At 40.4% G+C, this 17493-nt stretch overlaps 1 protein-coding gene across 6 annotated transcripts in view; it reads left to right on the top strand.

The window, feature by feature from the left end:
- Positions 1–17493, top strand: part of MBNL3 (muscleblind like splicing regulator 3) — a 111472-nt gene that overhangs the window by 66038 nt on the left and 27941 nt on the right. For 5 of the 6 annotated variants that reach the window (XM_049644302.1, XM_049644303.1, XM_049644299.1 and 2 more), the window contains one exon: positions 13051–13215. In XM_049644302.1, coding sequence (XP_049500259.1) covers positions 13051–13215 — 165 coding nt within the window. Of the gene's footprint in view, positions 1–10976; positions 12466–13050; positions 13216–17493 lie in introns of those variants that run through there. The other variant, XM_049644304.1, reaches the window with a different exon arrangement.

Raw genomic sequence — 17493 nt, 5'->3', positions numbered from 1 at the left:
AAAAAAAACCTTTGGACACTCAGTTACCTTATCTTATTCATTTCTAAGTTACTCAAGATCCCTAGGTACTGAACAAAACATCCCACTGCCATACATTTATCTATTAAATCAGTTCTGGACATGCCTCACAGCCAGTTGATGTGCAATCTTTGTTGAAATCTTAGAGGGAAAATAGTGGCCCGGACAGCAGAAATATTTGAACTAGCTCATTCCTCAGCTTAACACATGCCGAAGGACCGCAAGGCAATACTGTACTGGTTAAGTATGCGAGCTCCAGACCCAGAGCACCTCGGTTCAAATCCTAGGTCGGCTACATTTGTGCTGTCACTTTGTGCCTGTTTCTTCACCTCACTGTGCCTCAGTTCCTCGGTTAAACACTGACCCAGGGTTATTGTGCAGATTAAATACCCTTTGAACAGTGTCTGGCACATGGTAAATACACGGTAAAGTCAGCTGTTGCTCAGGTGGACGTGGTGTGAAAAGTGTTCTGTAAATCCCTCCAGTGGATGTGTCATTATGACTACTTTCAAGATATTAATGGAAACTATGATTTTACAGGGCCTCAACCTGGTTTCCAAAAGTGTGCCTACCATTGTCCCATGCCAAGTGACATGCGCTAAAACTGTATATACAGTTATTCTCCAGCACCCTCATAGATGGTCAGAATTAGTTCACATATGAAGGGTCATTTGACTTATATACTAGAGTCTAGTATATAAAGTCAATGTAGGGACACCTGGGTGGCTCAGTTAGTTAAGCGTCTGACTTTGGCTCAGGTCATGATCTCATGGTTCGTGAGTTCAAGCCCCACCTTGGGCTCTATGCTCACAGCTCAGAGCTTGGAGCCTGCTTCGGGTTCTGTGTCTCCTTCTCCTTTCTCTCTGCCCTTCCCCCACTGGTGCTGTCTGGCTGTCAAAAATAAACATTAAAAAAATCTTGTTTAATATTAAAAGAAAATAAAGTCGATGTAAAACCTGAAACAAAATAAAGCCAATTACACGCTCCAGTTTTGTTTAGTGGAAAAACAAATGTAAAGGATTGGCAGACTGATGTTTTCTACTACCTACTTTATTTCACTGCATCACTTTCTGCAATATTTTTCTAGAATGGAATTTGATTTACCTTGTAAGAGAGACACGTAAACTGAAGTTTTACTATTTTTTTTTCCAGAAAGACATGTTTTCTGAAGTTTTCTAATTTTATTCTGATTTTCGCGAAAGGCACAATGAAGCTAGAGTAGATTTGTTTTATTTTTCCAGTAATTGAAAGGCACTGGCTAGACTCTCACCAGGATTCTACTAACCTTTTTGTGCTTCATATAGAGGGTACAGGCTTACAAGTATACTATTCCCCACCACCTCCCACCCCCGAGGAACTCGTGGTCCAGCTGCTTAAACTGACTCGAAGAGTACAATTAATAGATTTCAAAACTAATTACCTTTTGCTGTTCTTTGCTTTGCTTTATTTTTGTCCTTGTTTTAGATTTGAGGATGGGCATTCTTTGGCAGAGATCATATTTCAACTTCTCCTGAGTAAGGATTAGGAGACATTTACGGTTGAGGGATTGATTTATTTTAAAACATAAAACCTCCACTTATCATTTTATCTTCTTTAAACTAACCCTTGTTTGGTTCTTTAAATACTAGGAAGTTTCTTCATCATCATCAAATATTAACTCCTCACTGAAAGCAGAAGGCGAGCTTAACAAGGTTGCTATATTTACTAAGGTAGAGCGACTCACTTTAAAACCTATATTTTTAAAAGCGTAATCTCAGTAGTTTCATGTGGAACTTTCTCAATTTCTGTTCACATCTCTGACACACATTTTAGAATGAAGCTTCCTATACTTGGTAGATATTCAGGCCACGCAGAATAGATCTTTATTTAGAAAAGAGAAAGCGTTTGTATCAGTGAAATTGCTTGTTTTTATGTCTGCAGAACAAAACCAAACAGGAAGTTAGCCTGATTTTCAGATACTTTAAAAAATAATAATAATCACTTGGTCAAAAATGCCACTCGATTTAAATACACAGTGTGCATTTAGAGTTTGGAGTTTTCTTGGGGGATTTGTCTAAAATGCCTACAGTTTTAATAACAAGTTAGCACAGAGTTTTCATTAAGACTTTTGGCGATAAAAAATATATTACCATTAACAAAATGCAAGTTCAGTCCATGCCTCAAAGTATTTCAAAGGCAGTGCATATGCCACTAAGTAAGACTTCCTGCTTGGAAATTACATCTTCGGTATTAGTCTGGCGTTTGGGTAGGTGTGTGAGGAAAACGCTTACTTCAAGTGGATACATTTGGCTCTGTTTGGGGATTGAAACGCGGTCTCACATGTGTGAATTTAGCAAGCGCCCATGAACAACCATTTTGATATCATGCTTTTAAATGTCTTCATTTGAAAAAGGACTTATGTTTAGCAAAAGAGGGACTGATTTTCATCTTTGGGCCTGTAATTTCAAAATCCAAAAGTAAATAACCATATGTGCCCTTTGCCTAACCTCTGGGTGGAGGGATCTGTCGCTGGCTGGAGAGGTGTAATTATTTAATGTATTCTTAGCACCATACTGAGGCCCGCAAAGATAAATTGTTTAAATCTGAACAATAATCACGGCCTTTCCCATTTTATACTCACCTTAGAAGTTTGCGACCTATTTGAAACTTTCCTTCTTCGAAACTTTCGTTTTACTCAGGGTCAGGAAACTTGATTTTGCCAAGTGGAAACCCCAAGGTTTAAGTTTAGTACAAAACAAAGACCCTTAGTAATCAAGGGGATTGCCAAACACCTTCTTACTTCCCAAGTTTTAGTGCAGTTAAAACTCACTTGAGACCCTTAAGTTTAGGTCATGGAAAACCTAAGGTAACTGGCATGGTTCCAAGGGACAGAAGACACAGTATAGGGAGAGCCCGTTAGAGAAGTCTTGAAGCTGCCTGCCTGAAGCATTCAAAGAAAAGAAAGAAATCTGGGAAGATGATCGTGGGGTGTTTCTTTGTAGCAATCGTAGGGAAAAATCGCCATCTTGTTAGCTTTTGGGAGATCCAGGATAGGCAAAAATGTTAAATGTCATTTCAACAGGACATCGAATTCTTTGTACTTCAACTATATTTTTCTATTTCGGGGAGAAATAGAAGTGGAAAAGTGTGAAGGAAAAACTAACTGGATCTGTCAAATGCCAGGGGACTTGGTTTGAGCTCTGGTAGGAGGGAGTCAGTATGTTCATAAGGACAGTCTAATGAGACATGTATGGCAAAAGGTGTCTTATGAGAAAAAGAGCCATGGTTTCTGTGATGAACTATGCTGGGATCGCAGGTTTCTTTACCGGAGGACATATGAGAGAGAACCTTTTCTTTCTCTTTCTTTCTTTCTTTCTTTCTTTCTTTCTTTTCTTTTCTTTTCTTTCTTTCTTTCTTTTCTTTCTTCTTTCTTTCTTTTCTTTCTTTTTTCTTTCTTTTCTTTCTTCTTAATTTTTTCTTTCTTTTCTTTCTTTTTTCTTTTCTTTCTTCTTTTCTTTCTTTCTTTTCTCTTTCTTTTCTTTCTTTTTTCTTTCTTTCCCTACTACCACCAAGACAAGAGAGAACCTTTAATATGCGCGGTCTCCAAGAGAGGAATATAGTATACCACTCTTACAACAAGTGAACCAGGGAACTCAGCTTCTGAGGCTCCCCTCTTGGAAATAGCAATCTGTGGTCCACACTCTGTCAGATGCTTTCCAGCTTTACTCTTTCCTGTTTCCCTAACCTGTTGCGCTATAACCATATAAACTTCCCCAGTGTGGTACAATTTCATTCTTTCTGACCTTAGGAATTCTGAATCTTTGATAATTCCAACAAAGGCATCTGCATACTTTTTTTTAATGTTGAAGACATATTTGCTTTTATTCTTTTAATTTTTCCATTCTTATTTCTGTTGCACTTATGGAATGTAAATGTTTTGGAATACACAGTGCAAATTAAAAAACAGTTTTGTTTCAAAAGAGCTTGCTAATAAAGTTATAGGAAAAATATGAAAACACTTAATGAAGTTTATGAAATACTGGAATTTGGGGGTCAGAAATCAGTCAGATGAGCAGTCCCTTGCCAGGCTTTGCTCTGGGACTCGAACGCACATAAAACATGCCTTCTGCCCTCAGAGAGTTAAAAAAAAATTTTTTTTAAGTTTATTTGTTTTTGAGAGACAGGGGGCAGGGGAGGGAGACACAGAATTCAAAACAGGCTCCAGGCTCTGAGCTGTCAGTGCAGAGCCTGACACGGGGCTCAAACCCATGAACTGTGAGATCATGTCCTAGAGTTGAAGTCAGACGCTCAACTGACTGAGCCACCCAGGCACCTTGCCCTCAGAGAGTTTATAGACTAGTGACTGATCCTTACACCAGAGATTGTTGTATTCTTACTAGGGATCACAGTATTCAAAGTGTGGTCCAAGGACTCTAGGGAGTCACTGAAACCCTTTCTGGAGTCTTAGAGACCAAAACTGTTCTCATGGTTATATTAAGACCTCATTTGCTAGTTTCACTTCCATTCTCTCAAGAGTGGAGTTTTCCAGGGAGGACATGATAAGTGATGTTGCAACAATTGAATGCAAAAACAGGCATGAGAGGAGTCTGCATTGCTAATGAATAAAAAATAAATTCAGGACCATGTCTAGTAACTGATTCCTAAATGTTCCCAATTACCACTTTTGTAATATACATGGTCTTTGTAAGGTGGGGCCATTACGGATTGCCATTTTTCCTGACTATATTGTTGTGTTCATTAGAATTAACTATGCCCTTTTACCTCTCCCAGTCTTTTAATATGAGTAATCAAGGGTTGGCTGAAAAAAACCATCTATGCAAATAACGGCTATTCATGCCATTAGTTTGCATGCTTCGAATACGTATCTGCATAGATCTAATGTGTGCGTAGCGAAATGTGATGCTTAAGCCGTCATTTTCCCCAGCTTTAATGGATGACTTTTGCTTGAATTTGAGTATTCCACAGACAAGGCTGAAGACCAAAAAAAAAAAAAAAAAAAGTTAACCCACTCTCATCACCCCTCCCACACACAAATAAAACCTTACAAACATAAAAGCCTCATCTTCCTGTGATAATTTATATGTTCCAAAAATGTGTATAAATTCAGAATCGGGAGCTAAGTATGGTGGTCACTGACCATGCCCCTCTTCATCCTAACCTCCTCCTTTAGGAGGAGCCCCAGGCAGGCACAAAGTCATTTGAATATACTGTTGCGCCACTGTGGGTGGGAAAGTAGAGCGACTGACAGGTAAGGAGCTGTGTGAAGCTTTTGGTGGGAGGAGCCACGGATTAAAAAATTGCTTTCTCCAACAGCCAACTTCCTTAAATTCCTTGCAGCTGGTCAGGTAAGCTGGGACTGAGAGGGCCTCTGCTTTGCTTGGGGCAACTGAAGGCCCGGTAGAGCCTGGGCTGCTTCCATGGAGGGAAGTCCTTATGTCCTTAAGGTAAAGGGGGTAAAATGGGTTTTTGGGGATTTGACTTTATTTAGCTCAACTCACCAGGGTAGAAGAATGGATAGGGGGAGGGTTGCCAGATAATATATTAAAGGGAGAGCATATTTATACTAGAAAAAAATTGTTCATTGTTTATCTGAAATTCAGATTCGATTGGGCGTTCTCTATTTCCATTTGATAAATCTGGCAACCCTTAATGGGGTTCTAGGCAGAAGCCCTAGCTGGGGAAGAGAGGGTGAAAGGAAGCCGCTGGGGTCCTCTTTGTCCTGGGGGTGTATCACTATGGTAGGTGACTACGTGGGGTGTCTAAAAAAGGGAGGGACAGCAACCCTAACAGCCCGAGATTTGGCCATGGGCCGAGACAGACCTCCCTTCATGTTGTTTCGTAACAAAGCCTATGTTGCATGACTTCATATGTGTTTTGTTTCTTGGAGTAACAAATTGAACGTCATGATGTCTTCTTTCCTTTTTTCTGCATTTTAATGGTATTTTACGTCGGCAGCCCTCGAACTACTTCAAAGACAGCTTCCATGAATACTTAGCATGAGAAATGCCTTCTGACTTCTGGTAATTTGGTACCAGTGTGCTTTCATTGTCTTTGGGATTTGATTTGATTCTGGTTTAGCTGTTTTGTAAACAGAGGGGGGGTGCATTCTTGAGGAGCTTATTATTGAACAGATACTCCGTTAATGTTTTTCTAACGCAACTGAAGGTATTTGATTAGACTAGGGCGGGAGACTGAGGAGAGGGCAGGAAGCAGATTTGAGGTATGGGTGAGGCAGGCTTGGTTTCACTGCGAACAGCCACTGTGATTTTTAGCGTTATTTTCTCCTCAAAAAATTTCACAGAAAAATTTGAGCTCGTGATTATTCGAAAATAAACGCTTAACGTGAACGCACCTGAACGGGGGGTCTTGAAGTGTAGCGGGTATGTTTTTCTTGTAAGAAGGCAGCGTATGCAATCGCTATCCACAAGAAGGCCCCATGTATTCCACCTTTGTCTAAGTGGCTTCAGGGAATTTGACTTCCAGCTTGTTCAGAGACATGTGGGGTGGGGTGCCGATTAAATATAAGTCTGCTGTGGGTTCCTTTATTCGGCTCTGTGGGGTCCCACGTCCTGGGGGTTCTTGTGGCTACAGACCCCTGGAATTAGACCAGGGTTTGTGTCTGTGTGCCTCATGGGTTCCCGAGACTTCTGGTTCAGTTGCACTGAATTACCAGAATTTTTCAGCCATGGTGGTCACAGACAGCCCAGAGTATATATTCAGAGCAAAAAAAAAAGGGGGGGGGGATGGGATAAATTAGCCATTTTCTGACCTGAATAGAAGAATAGCCAATCATTTGGGACAGACAACCAGGAACAGCCAAATTCATATGTTGGCTGCTGATCCCTTCTTGGAGGAAGAAGGAAGAGCTTAATGGAAGGAAATATAGCAAGAGCAGCGATTAGGCTTCTGAGGCCGACTTAGTGTTATTCCCTATAAAGTCATTCTCACAAAATTTATTCACTCATTCGGCAAACTTACGGAGTGGCCACTATTCATCATGCACAGAACATCCCTGGAGGTTCAAAGATGAAGAAGATATACTTCTACCTTTAGATAAGCTCAAAGTCTAATGGGGAGATAGGCATGCAAACAATTTATCGATGTACACAGTGATAAGTGCTATGATAAAACTGTGAGTACAAGGGGCAGTTGTTGGAACAAAAGAGGGGGGAGGCAAAGGTGAGTGGGGGCGGGAAATGAGTCCAGGCAAATTTTTACAGAGGAAGAGTCTTTTGAACTGAAAATCCATATTGGGTAGTGAGAGTCTGGGAACTTGGCTCCTGTCCTTCCTGAGTTGCTTGTTAATTAGGACAAGCCACCTCACTGCTTTGGCCTTTACTTTCTCAAGAAGATAAAGGCCCACGAGATGTTCTGAAAAATCTGGGTCAGCCCTAAATGTTACAGTCTGGTAAGCACGTTTATCTTAGTGGACTCTTTCAGAACAAGCAGTAATCATTGAGCCTACTCCCTTCATCTTTTGGAGGTCACGATTGGAAAGCTTTCTTGAGGCAGATAGTCAAGAGAATTCTTCTGCCCTCCTCCCAGCCTCTTACTTATTCAGACGTGGTGTCTGCTTAAGCACCAAAGTCATTGCCCTGTGTATGTGTAAATGGGATCAAGAAAGCTGAGTTCAGTAGCATAAGGAAACGAGATACAGTGCTGACTGCAGTGGGGGGGTGGTGCTTGGGTGGCCGTCTCCATGGGGGTCTGTGTTCAGCCTCATTAATCTTGCCTTCGATATTTTCAGGAAATGACTTATTAAAGACTTTTTGTAGAAAAGATTTCTCATCCGCATCCCAAATTTAAATTAAAAGCTGGATGTAAGATTTAAGGATGCTCTTTATGCCTATTTATCAATGTTCATAGATGGTATAATATTGGAGGAGAAAATGATGCAAATTATATCCATTTTTAGAAAGAAGGAACCCAAAGAGGGAGAAAGTGAACAGTTAGCCACTATTAGTAAGCTGACATCCGGCTAATACTCAGTTTATGTTGATGTCCCCCCACTTTTTGCTCTTTTAGATGGTTCCTAGCCTTTAATAGGTCTTGATGGTCGTAGGGGCCAGGCAACCCTGGACATGTGGTCTGTAATTCTCAAATAACCATTACTTCCTCTGAGAGGCCATGTCCATGCACGTAAGTATGTTTCAGTGGGGCACTGATCAATAGGGTTTTTCATTTAACACAGGATCATTAAAATGAAATACCATATTTTTTTTCATCGAACAAGTCATCTGCTTGTTGCCACTTTAACTCTTCATAGTCTAACAGAGGTGTGAGGTGTCTTTGAAAAGTAATCCAGTTATCATTGTATTTGAGGGGAGGTTTTTTCCGCCACAATACCAAATGTATTTGAAGAAGCCCATCATTCTGCAAACAGCTGTTTCTGTTAAGATACTGTGACTGACAAAGGGTAATTTTCAGCTTCCTAGGGTCCTTTTCTTATTCTGATGGATGGTGGAGCTTTCTCTTCGAAACATAAAAAAGTACATTTCACAGGGTTTTTCTACCACCAAGTGCCTGGGAAATCTTGGATCTGACAGACTCACTCTCATAACTCCCAAGACTTAGGTGGGATTTGAATCTCTACAATGCTACTTTTCTCTTCTCCGTCAAAGGCTTTGTACTCATTTGTCAAAAGCCTGAAGGTAGGAAAAAGGAAATAGATTGAATTGTGGAGGTTTTATACATGCTCTGCAACTTCTTGCTTTGTCTGTCATCAGCTTTTTGAGGCAGATGCATTTCAGAAATTTCACTGGCCATTTTCTCCCCCTGCTGCTTTTTGGGTGCAATTTCAAAGTGAGTAGATGGGAAGGGGGGACTGGAAGATTCATGGGTGTAGTAGCACATCCTTCAGCAGAGAACCACTTTCCTATGGGATCACTTTGCTGTTTTCTTAACTCAGTAACATAGTGAACGACCAGATGAGAATGATTTGTTTTTAAGGCCAAAGGAAATGGAAAAGAAGTGAAATTCAGGCAAGCATCAATGAACTTACGTGCTAATCTCTGCAATGCTTCTTTAATTTTCCATGTATATTTGGGAAGGGAGAGAGAGAGTTCTTTGTCTTCACTGGCCTTAGCTGCTGTTTCTCAGGTAGTGCCAGCTCTACTGGTGGATGGCAACTGTCACAAGGACAAGACTTGTAGAGTCCTTTATGACATGGTCTGCTTCTTTGCACTGAGGCCATGGCAACTCTGAACATGTGGGTCTAGAAAGAGGGCTTGGGACACCATTGACTCAGCTTGGGAAACCTGAGGGGTGATTTTTTTCAGACCAAGATAGTGTCTGGGCTGTTACAGACCCAGTGTGATAGGATATCTTGTCATCCATTCAGAGTGCTTAGCTGGTCTAAAGAAAACACTGGAACGTTTCTAGTCCCTAGTCATTGGTTTTCCAAAGGCCAAGAACAATAGGTCATTACAGACTGTGCTGGGTCATCCCTCCCCTGCCTCCACCCCAACCCATCCCAACATGTTTACCAAAGCCTTAATCCCCTACGAGGACGAAAAGCAAATGTTAGCAAATGCCAAAAACAAAGTGTATCCCCTCCCCCCGCTCTCAACTCCAATTAAAGTATTTTGGCCTATAATTAAGTTTGGGCCTCTTGAAGAATGAATACTATACAGCGGAGATTTGTTACCACCAAATGTTGTGCCTATAAATATGTCATTCTGAGTTCCAGAGTTGTTTTGAAAAAACTTAAGGGGCTTGGTTTTCTTTTGAAATGTTGTGTTCCACAGATAACGTTGATATTACATTATTTGGTCTCGTCATCTATTGTTTGGATAGAAAATGCAAATTTTTTGGTCTTTTATAAGCCTTCTTTAACGTAAGCGGCAGTCTCTGGTAAGGTAGTATTGCTGTACATTTGCATTGTTATAGAATTAAATTATGGACTCTGCCATTCAAAACAGAATGCTTTATAAATCAAGTAAAATCTCATAACTAAGATGAATAAGTATTTTTAAGTCTTATGCTGCCTCATGTTCCATACTTTAGTTTTAGAGCCCAAGTTGATGTAATTATTAAAGTGTGATTCTTTTTTCTTTTTCTGTTTCCGTGTACTGTTTTTGCTCCGTCCAAATGTCATTAGTTTTCCAAGACGAGGCTTAAGAAAAGTTATTATATGTAAGGGACAGTAATCTCAAAGCACAAAGGCAGGCAGTAATTCTCTATCTGTAGATTGCCAGGAAAGGTGCCAAATACACGGTGTTCTCTCTCTGCCTGGCTTCCTCCCCCCTCTCTCTGATTGCATTCAGTGTAAACGATGTTAAAACTCTAAATTGTAACAATGGTAAGATCCTAATGTATTCCTTTTCTTTTTATTGTTTAAACGGATCTATTGTTTGGAACTCCCAAATATAAGAGACGGCCCTCCTTATAAAGCTGTCTCGGGAAGGGGTTACAAACTGTGTTCTGTGCAGACGTCTATGGTTGTGTTTGCCACTCATCTGGAAAAGCTGTCAAGGTGGGTTTGCAATTCCAAGGCGATCCTGCTCAGCCTGGGAATTGGAGCGGTGGTCCTAAATGGGACTATGCGGGAAGAGGAAACCTAGTCTATGAAGAAGGAAGGTCGGGAGTAAGTTCTTTAGATCTGGTTAGGGGGCGGGATCTCCAAATGCAGCTGTGGTTAGTGATGAGGAAGGACTGAAACTCAGAAGAGTGAGCAGAGATAGGTATGGAGATTTACAATCTGAGCCAGTGTGGTGATAGATGAAACTTGACAAGAACTTCATTTCTCCAGAGAAAGAGATTAGAGAGGAGAGCAGAGGATTTAGGACTGAACCTTGGGGAAATCTTAATGTTAGGGTGTGGGAGGAGGAAAAGAGACCCCGAAGTGTAAACTAGCATATGCTTGGCTGTGGAAGCCACCAAGCATCCCTGCTTCCCGTGGGGCTGTTAACTCGGAGCCAGAGGATCTCGGTTATACTGGGTGGAGGGTGGAGAATCTGCTTTGGTGCAGATTGTGGTAGGTGTAAAATGAAGCTGTATGTTTTTCTCGTAGGAGGCACACAAATGGGGGGGGGGAACCCACTATTATTGTGGTTTTAAGCACACGTAAGGATTCCTAAGCTACTTTTATGAAATCAGAAAACTCTTAGTACCAACAAATTCTTCCTTTTCCAGGATATGCAGAGGAATGTGAAGGTACATTGAAATGAAGATATTATTTGATTTTATAAATCATTTAATTTGGTTGCAAATAAATTGATCATCGGAAGAAACGAAAGGACAAAGCTGACAGAAAACAATAGTGGCTCCTGTAATTTCTCAAGCTATGTGTTAAGTTATACTCAGCTTCTTGCCAGAAGGAAAATGATAGAGCCCCTTTGTGGCTGTGATCTGGTATTTAAAAGGGCTGTTGCAGTGCATCTGGCTTTGCGTTAAATGTGGCTCTATAAAGTTGAATCTCACACCTCGATTCACGGTGAAATTCTAGGAATGCTTTAGTGACGAGATAACTAAATACGGGGAAGTGATTGTGGACACCATTTAGTCATGTTAAGTAAGGAAAATTCATAGCATGTGCTAAAAACACTCCGTGAACTAGGATGCCTGGGTGGCTCAGTTGGTTGAGCGTCCGACTTAGGTTCAGGTCATCTTCTCACGGTTCGTGAGTTCCAGCCCCTGCATGAGGCTCTGTGTTGACAGCTTGGAACCTGGAGCCTGGTTCAGATTCTGAGTCTCCCTCGCTCTCTGCCCCTCCCCCCGCTTGCACTGTCTCTCTCCCTCTCCCATCCTCCCTCCCTCTCTCTCTCTCTGTCTCTCTCAAGAATGAATAAACAGTAAAAAAAAAAAAAAAAAAAAAAAACAAAACAAAAAAACAACACGCAGTGAACTAACCCATTTCTCCTGTGGATTCAGGCAGCCTAGCAGGTTGCACTCTCGGGTCCAAAAAAATAAATAAATTTTAAAAAGCTGCCTTTTTTTTCTCCACCCCTCTCTCCAATAAGCTCATGCACTGTAAAAAAAAAAATTTAGCATCTGTGGGAAAAAGAATTGCTGACATTTGTGCTTGTCTTAAAAGGATTATAGTGGACCTGGTAATGCAATTGAGAGGATCACTAGCATCTTTGTATAGTGCTCACGAGTTAAACAAATACAACAACAGATCACTTTTGATGATGTGATAAATCCCTGTCCAGTGACGTCCTTTGCTGTCACATAGTAGACACCATAATTAGCAGCCAGGTCAGCATTTCGGCAACACCAAAGGCATATTTGATTGCCCAGGACTGACATCTTATCCTGTCTGGAAGTGCTTAAACACATCAATAAAACTTTGAAAGAGCTGAGACTCCAAAATACACTTTGGTCTCATTTACCCAAGTGATCCAGGACCATTGCTTCTGGAACCTGAAGAACAACATGAGTGCCAGATGTAGAGATTTCTTCTTTGATGAACACAACGTCGGGGGATTTCAGGATGGTTCTCACATGGTATGGATTCAGGAAAAAGAACTTTAGAGCCCAAATTGTCCAGAATAGTGGATCGAAAATGTGTAAGGTATATTTATGTGTATGTGGTTATCTAACATTCTCCCTCCATTTTCTTGATTGCTTGTAGATGTAGATCCAAATCCGGAATCTTAATTAATTTCACAGGCATGATTTTACATCTCACATCAGGAAATTTTTATTTAAAATGTTATTAAATTTTGTCCTGTTGTGATGGTATCACAGTATTCCTAATATTTCATGTTTTCCACATAATTTGATGCATATCAAAGTAGGGCAGAGCAAAGTGCCTACGAGAACGAGTTCTGGCATCAGCCTCCCTGGGTTTTAGTTCCGGTTGTGTCACGTTTTTAATTGTGTGCATTTCTCTTGGTTTCCTCATCTCAAAGGTGAAGGTTACAAGGGTATCCATCTTAGAGGGTTGGTTTAAAGCCTAAATGAGCCAATGGATGTAAAACCCTCCTTACCGGACTCCTCCACTCACAGCTTGGAGCTGCATAAACTTGGTAGTTTGTTGCCAGCTTTGTGTAAATATCAGCGCAGGCTCATCCGACTCTTCATTTGTAGGGTCGGTGTGCTAGAGAGAACTGCAAGTATCTCCACCCTCCTCCACACCTAAAAACGCAGCTGGAAATTAATGGACGGAACAATCTGATTCAACAGAAGACTGCCGCAGCCATGTTCGCCCAGCAAATGCAGTTTATGCTCCAGAATGCTCAGATGGCATCACTTGTAAGTCACGGCTGTGTCTTGGGCAAAAACTGTATCTATGCGTTTTTGTTTTTGTTTTTGTTTTTGTTTTTGTTTTTGTTTTTGTTTTTGTTTTAAGAATATCGCTCTACATCGGAATAACCTTGCCGGGCCTTCGGGAACTTAGTTCCAGAAGGATTTAGGATGCCTGTTAATGTATTCATTGACACTGCAAAGCTGTTGCGCACGTGAAGGGAGCCTTTGGGTGTGTTGGGTTTAAAACCTGGGTTGCATTTACCATGATTTCACCTTATAGAAGAATATGAATATTAATATTTTAAGATGAGGAGGTTTGATGATTATTACAAGTAAACCGTTGAATTCTAGGATGTTAATTGAAATGTCCTTGCTCTTTGATGATGGTTTTTGTTCCTTTTTAATAGGCTTTCTACTTTGAAATAATTACAGATTTAAGGAAAAGTTGCAAAGACAGTACAGAGAGTTCCCATATTACCCCTCACCCAGTGTCCCCCACTGTTAATTTCTTATGTTTTCGTGATATATGAAATGAGGAAAGTGACGTTTTCCACATTACCGTGAACTAAACTCCCGAATTTTTTCAGACTTCATTAGTCTTTCCATGAGTGTGTCACCTTTCTGTTCCAGTGCCGAATCCAGGGTACCACCGTGTATTTTATTTGACTGCAGTCTCCCCTCTCTTGCCTGGTCTGTGACCATTTCTCAGTCTTTCCCTGTTTCCCGTGACCTTGACATTCTTGACGAATCCTGGCCAGGTATTTGATGGTGGTTTAACATAACCCAGCCACGGAGTTTCCCTTTGCAGAAATTACAAAGATTATGTTGTCATTCTAGACTAGCGTCTAGTATTTTTGTGGATCATTGAGTTGAAATGGATCCTTTAAAAAAAGTGCTTTTGTCCCTTTTACGGTTTAGTCTGAGACCTTCCAGGAGGAATTGGAAACTGTCCCTTTTCTACTGAGCCCTTTCAGGTCTCAAGTTTAGTTCAGTGGTGTCCCATTCCCTTAAACCATTACCTAGATGCTAATTCGAAAGTGTTACATTGTCATTGTTACCCATTTCATCAGTGACTATGTAATAAACTCACTGAAAGCTGAAAGGCATACATAATATTTAGATGCAGCAAAAAAATGTGGGGGTAGGTCAGCCTGCACTCAGCAAAGCCTATTTCATTATAGCACTGATTGTCAGAATTCAAGGAAATCAATATGGAGAGGGCACCCCTTAACTGGTACATCTTTCTAGGTAGTGCACAAAACAGGTGGTAGAGGTATTGATGAGTTGCTACAATTTTGCACCATGATCCTCTTTTTCCAGAAAGTCCAGACAAATTTAAGCAAAATGAGTAGATTTCATCTCCTGTACTATTAGTTTGCCAAAAACATTTGCCTTGGAACTCAGTGGTGATAAATTATATTCATAAATTAGTTCCCAGAAGGTCATTAGTGAGCTCTTTAGAGCTCTTCTTTGACCTTTGGTAATACTTCATATTGTTGAACTCCTTCTCCAAACTCTTTCATTAGCTTTCACGCACTGATTTCCATTTTTTGCTATTTCTAAAGGGGTAGGGAAGGGGCAGTGCTCTAGATACTGAGAATAGCATGAACAGAGCCTCAGAGAAATGACATGCGTGGTGAGTCCAGAAAATGTGAGTAGAAGGACAATACGGCAAGGGAGCTTTTCATCCACCATCATTACTACTCTTGGCCTCTCATAGGATGTCCCAATCTCAGACTGAGCAAAGAATAGGGGCCAGATTGTATCACACACCTGAGCCCAATATTTCCTACAGTGCCGGCGCATGTGTTTTGTTTTGTTTTTTTCATAGGTCAAGGGACAGCAATGGAGCATCAATCAAATGCCCTGTTTCAGGGAATCAGAGAGCAGAGCCTGGGATAAAGTAGGGGTAAAGGCAGAAGGCAGACTATTCATCTTCTATTCAACCTCCGGGAGAATCTTTCCATTCCCCTCTCAACCATTCATGCATTATTGATCATGCTGCCTCACCCTGGAGAATAGGGAGTGGCTTTTTTTAGAGTCCAATAAGAGATCCATTGAGTTTTCCAGCCTCTTGTGCTTTCTAATTTGATTCTCCATGCTTTCTGTAATAGAATACATTTCCCTTTTTTCTTCAATGAGGGTAATTTCAGATTTCAGGCTGCAGAATATGACTGATAGGACTCACAGGAGTACAATTTATTTTATAGCATATCGTAAGATACAAGACATTACTTAGAAGACCCCAGGGAACAATTGGAAATTGCTTTCTACCTTGTAGATTATTTAACAATAGCTGTTGTGATGTGATAAACTGATAAAAGATTAATTTCTGCAGTTATTATGTATACAAAAAACTCACCCCAAGATGATTGATATGATTCTATTTTGTGGTCTAGAAAGCTTTGTAGGCGTGTTGTAATTGCGCTAGTGTGAGCAATTTTAAGTGACATTTACCGGTCTGGTTTGAAAGAAATGTTCTTTCTCGTGGATCTTGATAGTACTATAGAAATAACATACGGTTTTACTTAATTTTTCTTGTACCTACGCTCCCCAAACATCTCTCTATGCTTTTGAACCCCACCACCCTGGTAATCTGGTTCTTCTTCCCTAAAATAGTCAAGCTTTTGTTTAAATTTCCAATGTTGATATTTTTTTCCAGTCCTGATATGGTTGCATATTAAGACCCATTTGGTATCACTGGCTTGAACTTCAGGTCTTTCCACGAAGCATACTTCGATCCGTTTCTAGGATACCAAAAGAGCACATCTGCTTTTGGAAAATTGAGTATGGTTTGCTTATTATAAGCCCCCAGATAAAGGGAATGCCAACCTAAATGGGATGGTAGCTAGAGGACAGATTCTGTTCACTGTGACTGAACAATGAATAAAAGCCACACCTAGTCAATTTGGGTGGAATGCTTGCTGTAGCAGGCAGGGTTGCTCACTGTATTTAACAGGTCTGAATTGACATTTGCTAGTATAAAATTCTACCTCTGAAAGCTTTTATTGGATTTATTAAGGAAGTTTAGCAAGTGAGACAAAGGGCGTGACTCCCCAGTGTTTTTCAATGCAGTTAAGAGAGAGAGTTGCTGGTGTTCACAGCAAAAAAAAAAAAAAGAAAAAGAAAAAGAAGAAAAAGAAAAATCATGTTTAAGAACTCCCCCTGGCATAATTAAGAGGCAAACACGAGCCCCGTAGAAGAATTTTAGGGAAAAGCAGGCACGCTGGATTGGGATTGCTCTCAAGCAAAGCTAATGTCTTAAAATTTCAATTTCACAATTAGGAATTTTCGTTATGGAGGAGGGGAAGGACTCTCACTGCTGGATGTAATGTGTGCATGTGTTCAGTGGATATGATGTTGTAAGTCTATTAAAAATATTTCTGATGTAGACATTTTGCATAATCTAGACCTGTCTGTATCTAGTAAACTCCTTTAGTTTCTCTCTTTGAATGTGGTGATTCACATGGAGGCAGTTCTTTACACGCAGGTGAACTTCACCCAGTCAAGTGTATTCACCTGATGATTTATATACAGGTTATTGGTTCAGCTATTGGGGTGTGCCAAGTGCTCTGGTCCGCTGTATGTTTTTCATGGCTCGCATTCCTGTGGCCAAGTTACGGTGTTCCAAACCACAGAGCCTATAAACATGGGTTCCCCTCCAGACTTTTCCTTCATTGCAGACAGAATCATCTGATGTCTGTCTGGACCCCCCACCTTTTTACATCAATTTTATAATTCTGTTTACCACAGACATTGCCCATAAACCAGCTTATATCTTTACCTGACATTAATATAGTAAGGAGTGAAGGTGATGTAACACTTCAGAGCCAAAAGGGGAAAAAATAGGAAGTTCCAGTAGATAGAAGGAAGGTGGATACACTGATAACGAATAATGTCTAGAGTCCAGCATTTTCAATATTTTTCTTCCTTAATTAAGTAGGACTGATAAAGTATAATATTATTCCATTCTGAAACTTGGACTGGGGCAGTTTTAAGTGAACAGAAGTAGAATTGCAAAATAATTTGTTGACGTTTTAATTTTTGAAAACATTAAGTACTTAAGTGCGTAAGTAGTTAAAGACAAAGGATATCCTTCCCTCACCAGAATACATCGTACATTTAGCATATTCTCATCAGAGTTACACTTTTTCTGGTTCACATAGCTCACATATAGTTCATATGGTTCACACACAAAACTAACCTTATTGCCCGAAGTATCTTCTATCTCCCTATTGTCATGGCTCTTTTGTTAAAAATTACCATGAAAAAAAGGTGGGCAAG

This window comes from Panthera uncia, chromosome X (genome assembly GCF_023721935.1).
Source record: "Panthera uncia isolate 11264 chromosome X, Puncia_PCG_1.0, whole genome shotgun sequence".
Taxonomy (NCBI): domain Eukaryota; kingdom Metazoa; phylum Chordata; class Mammalia; order Carnivora; family Felidae; genus Panthera; species Panthera uncia.
This window is presented reverse-complemented; position numbering and strand designations above follow the sequence as displayed.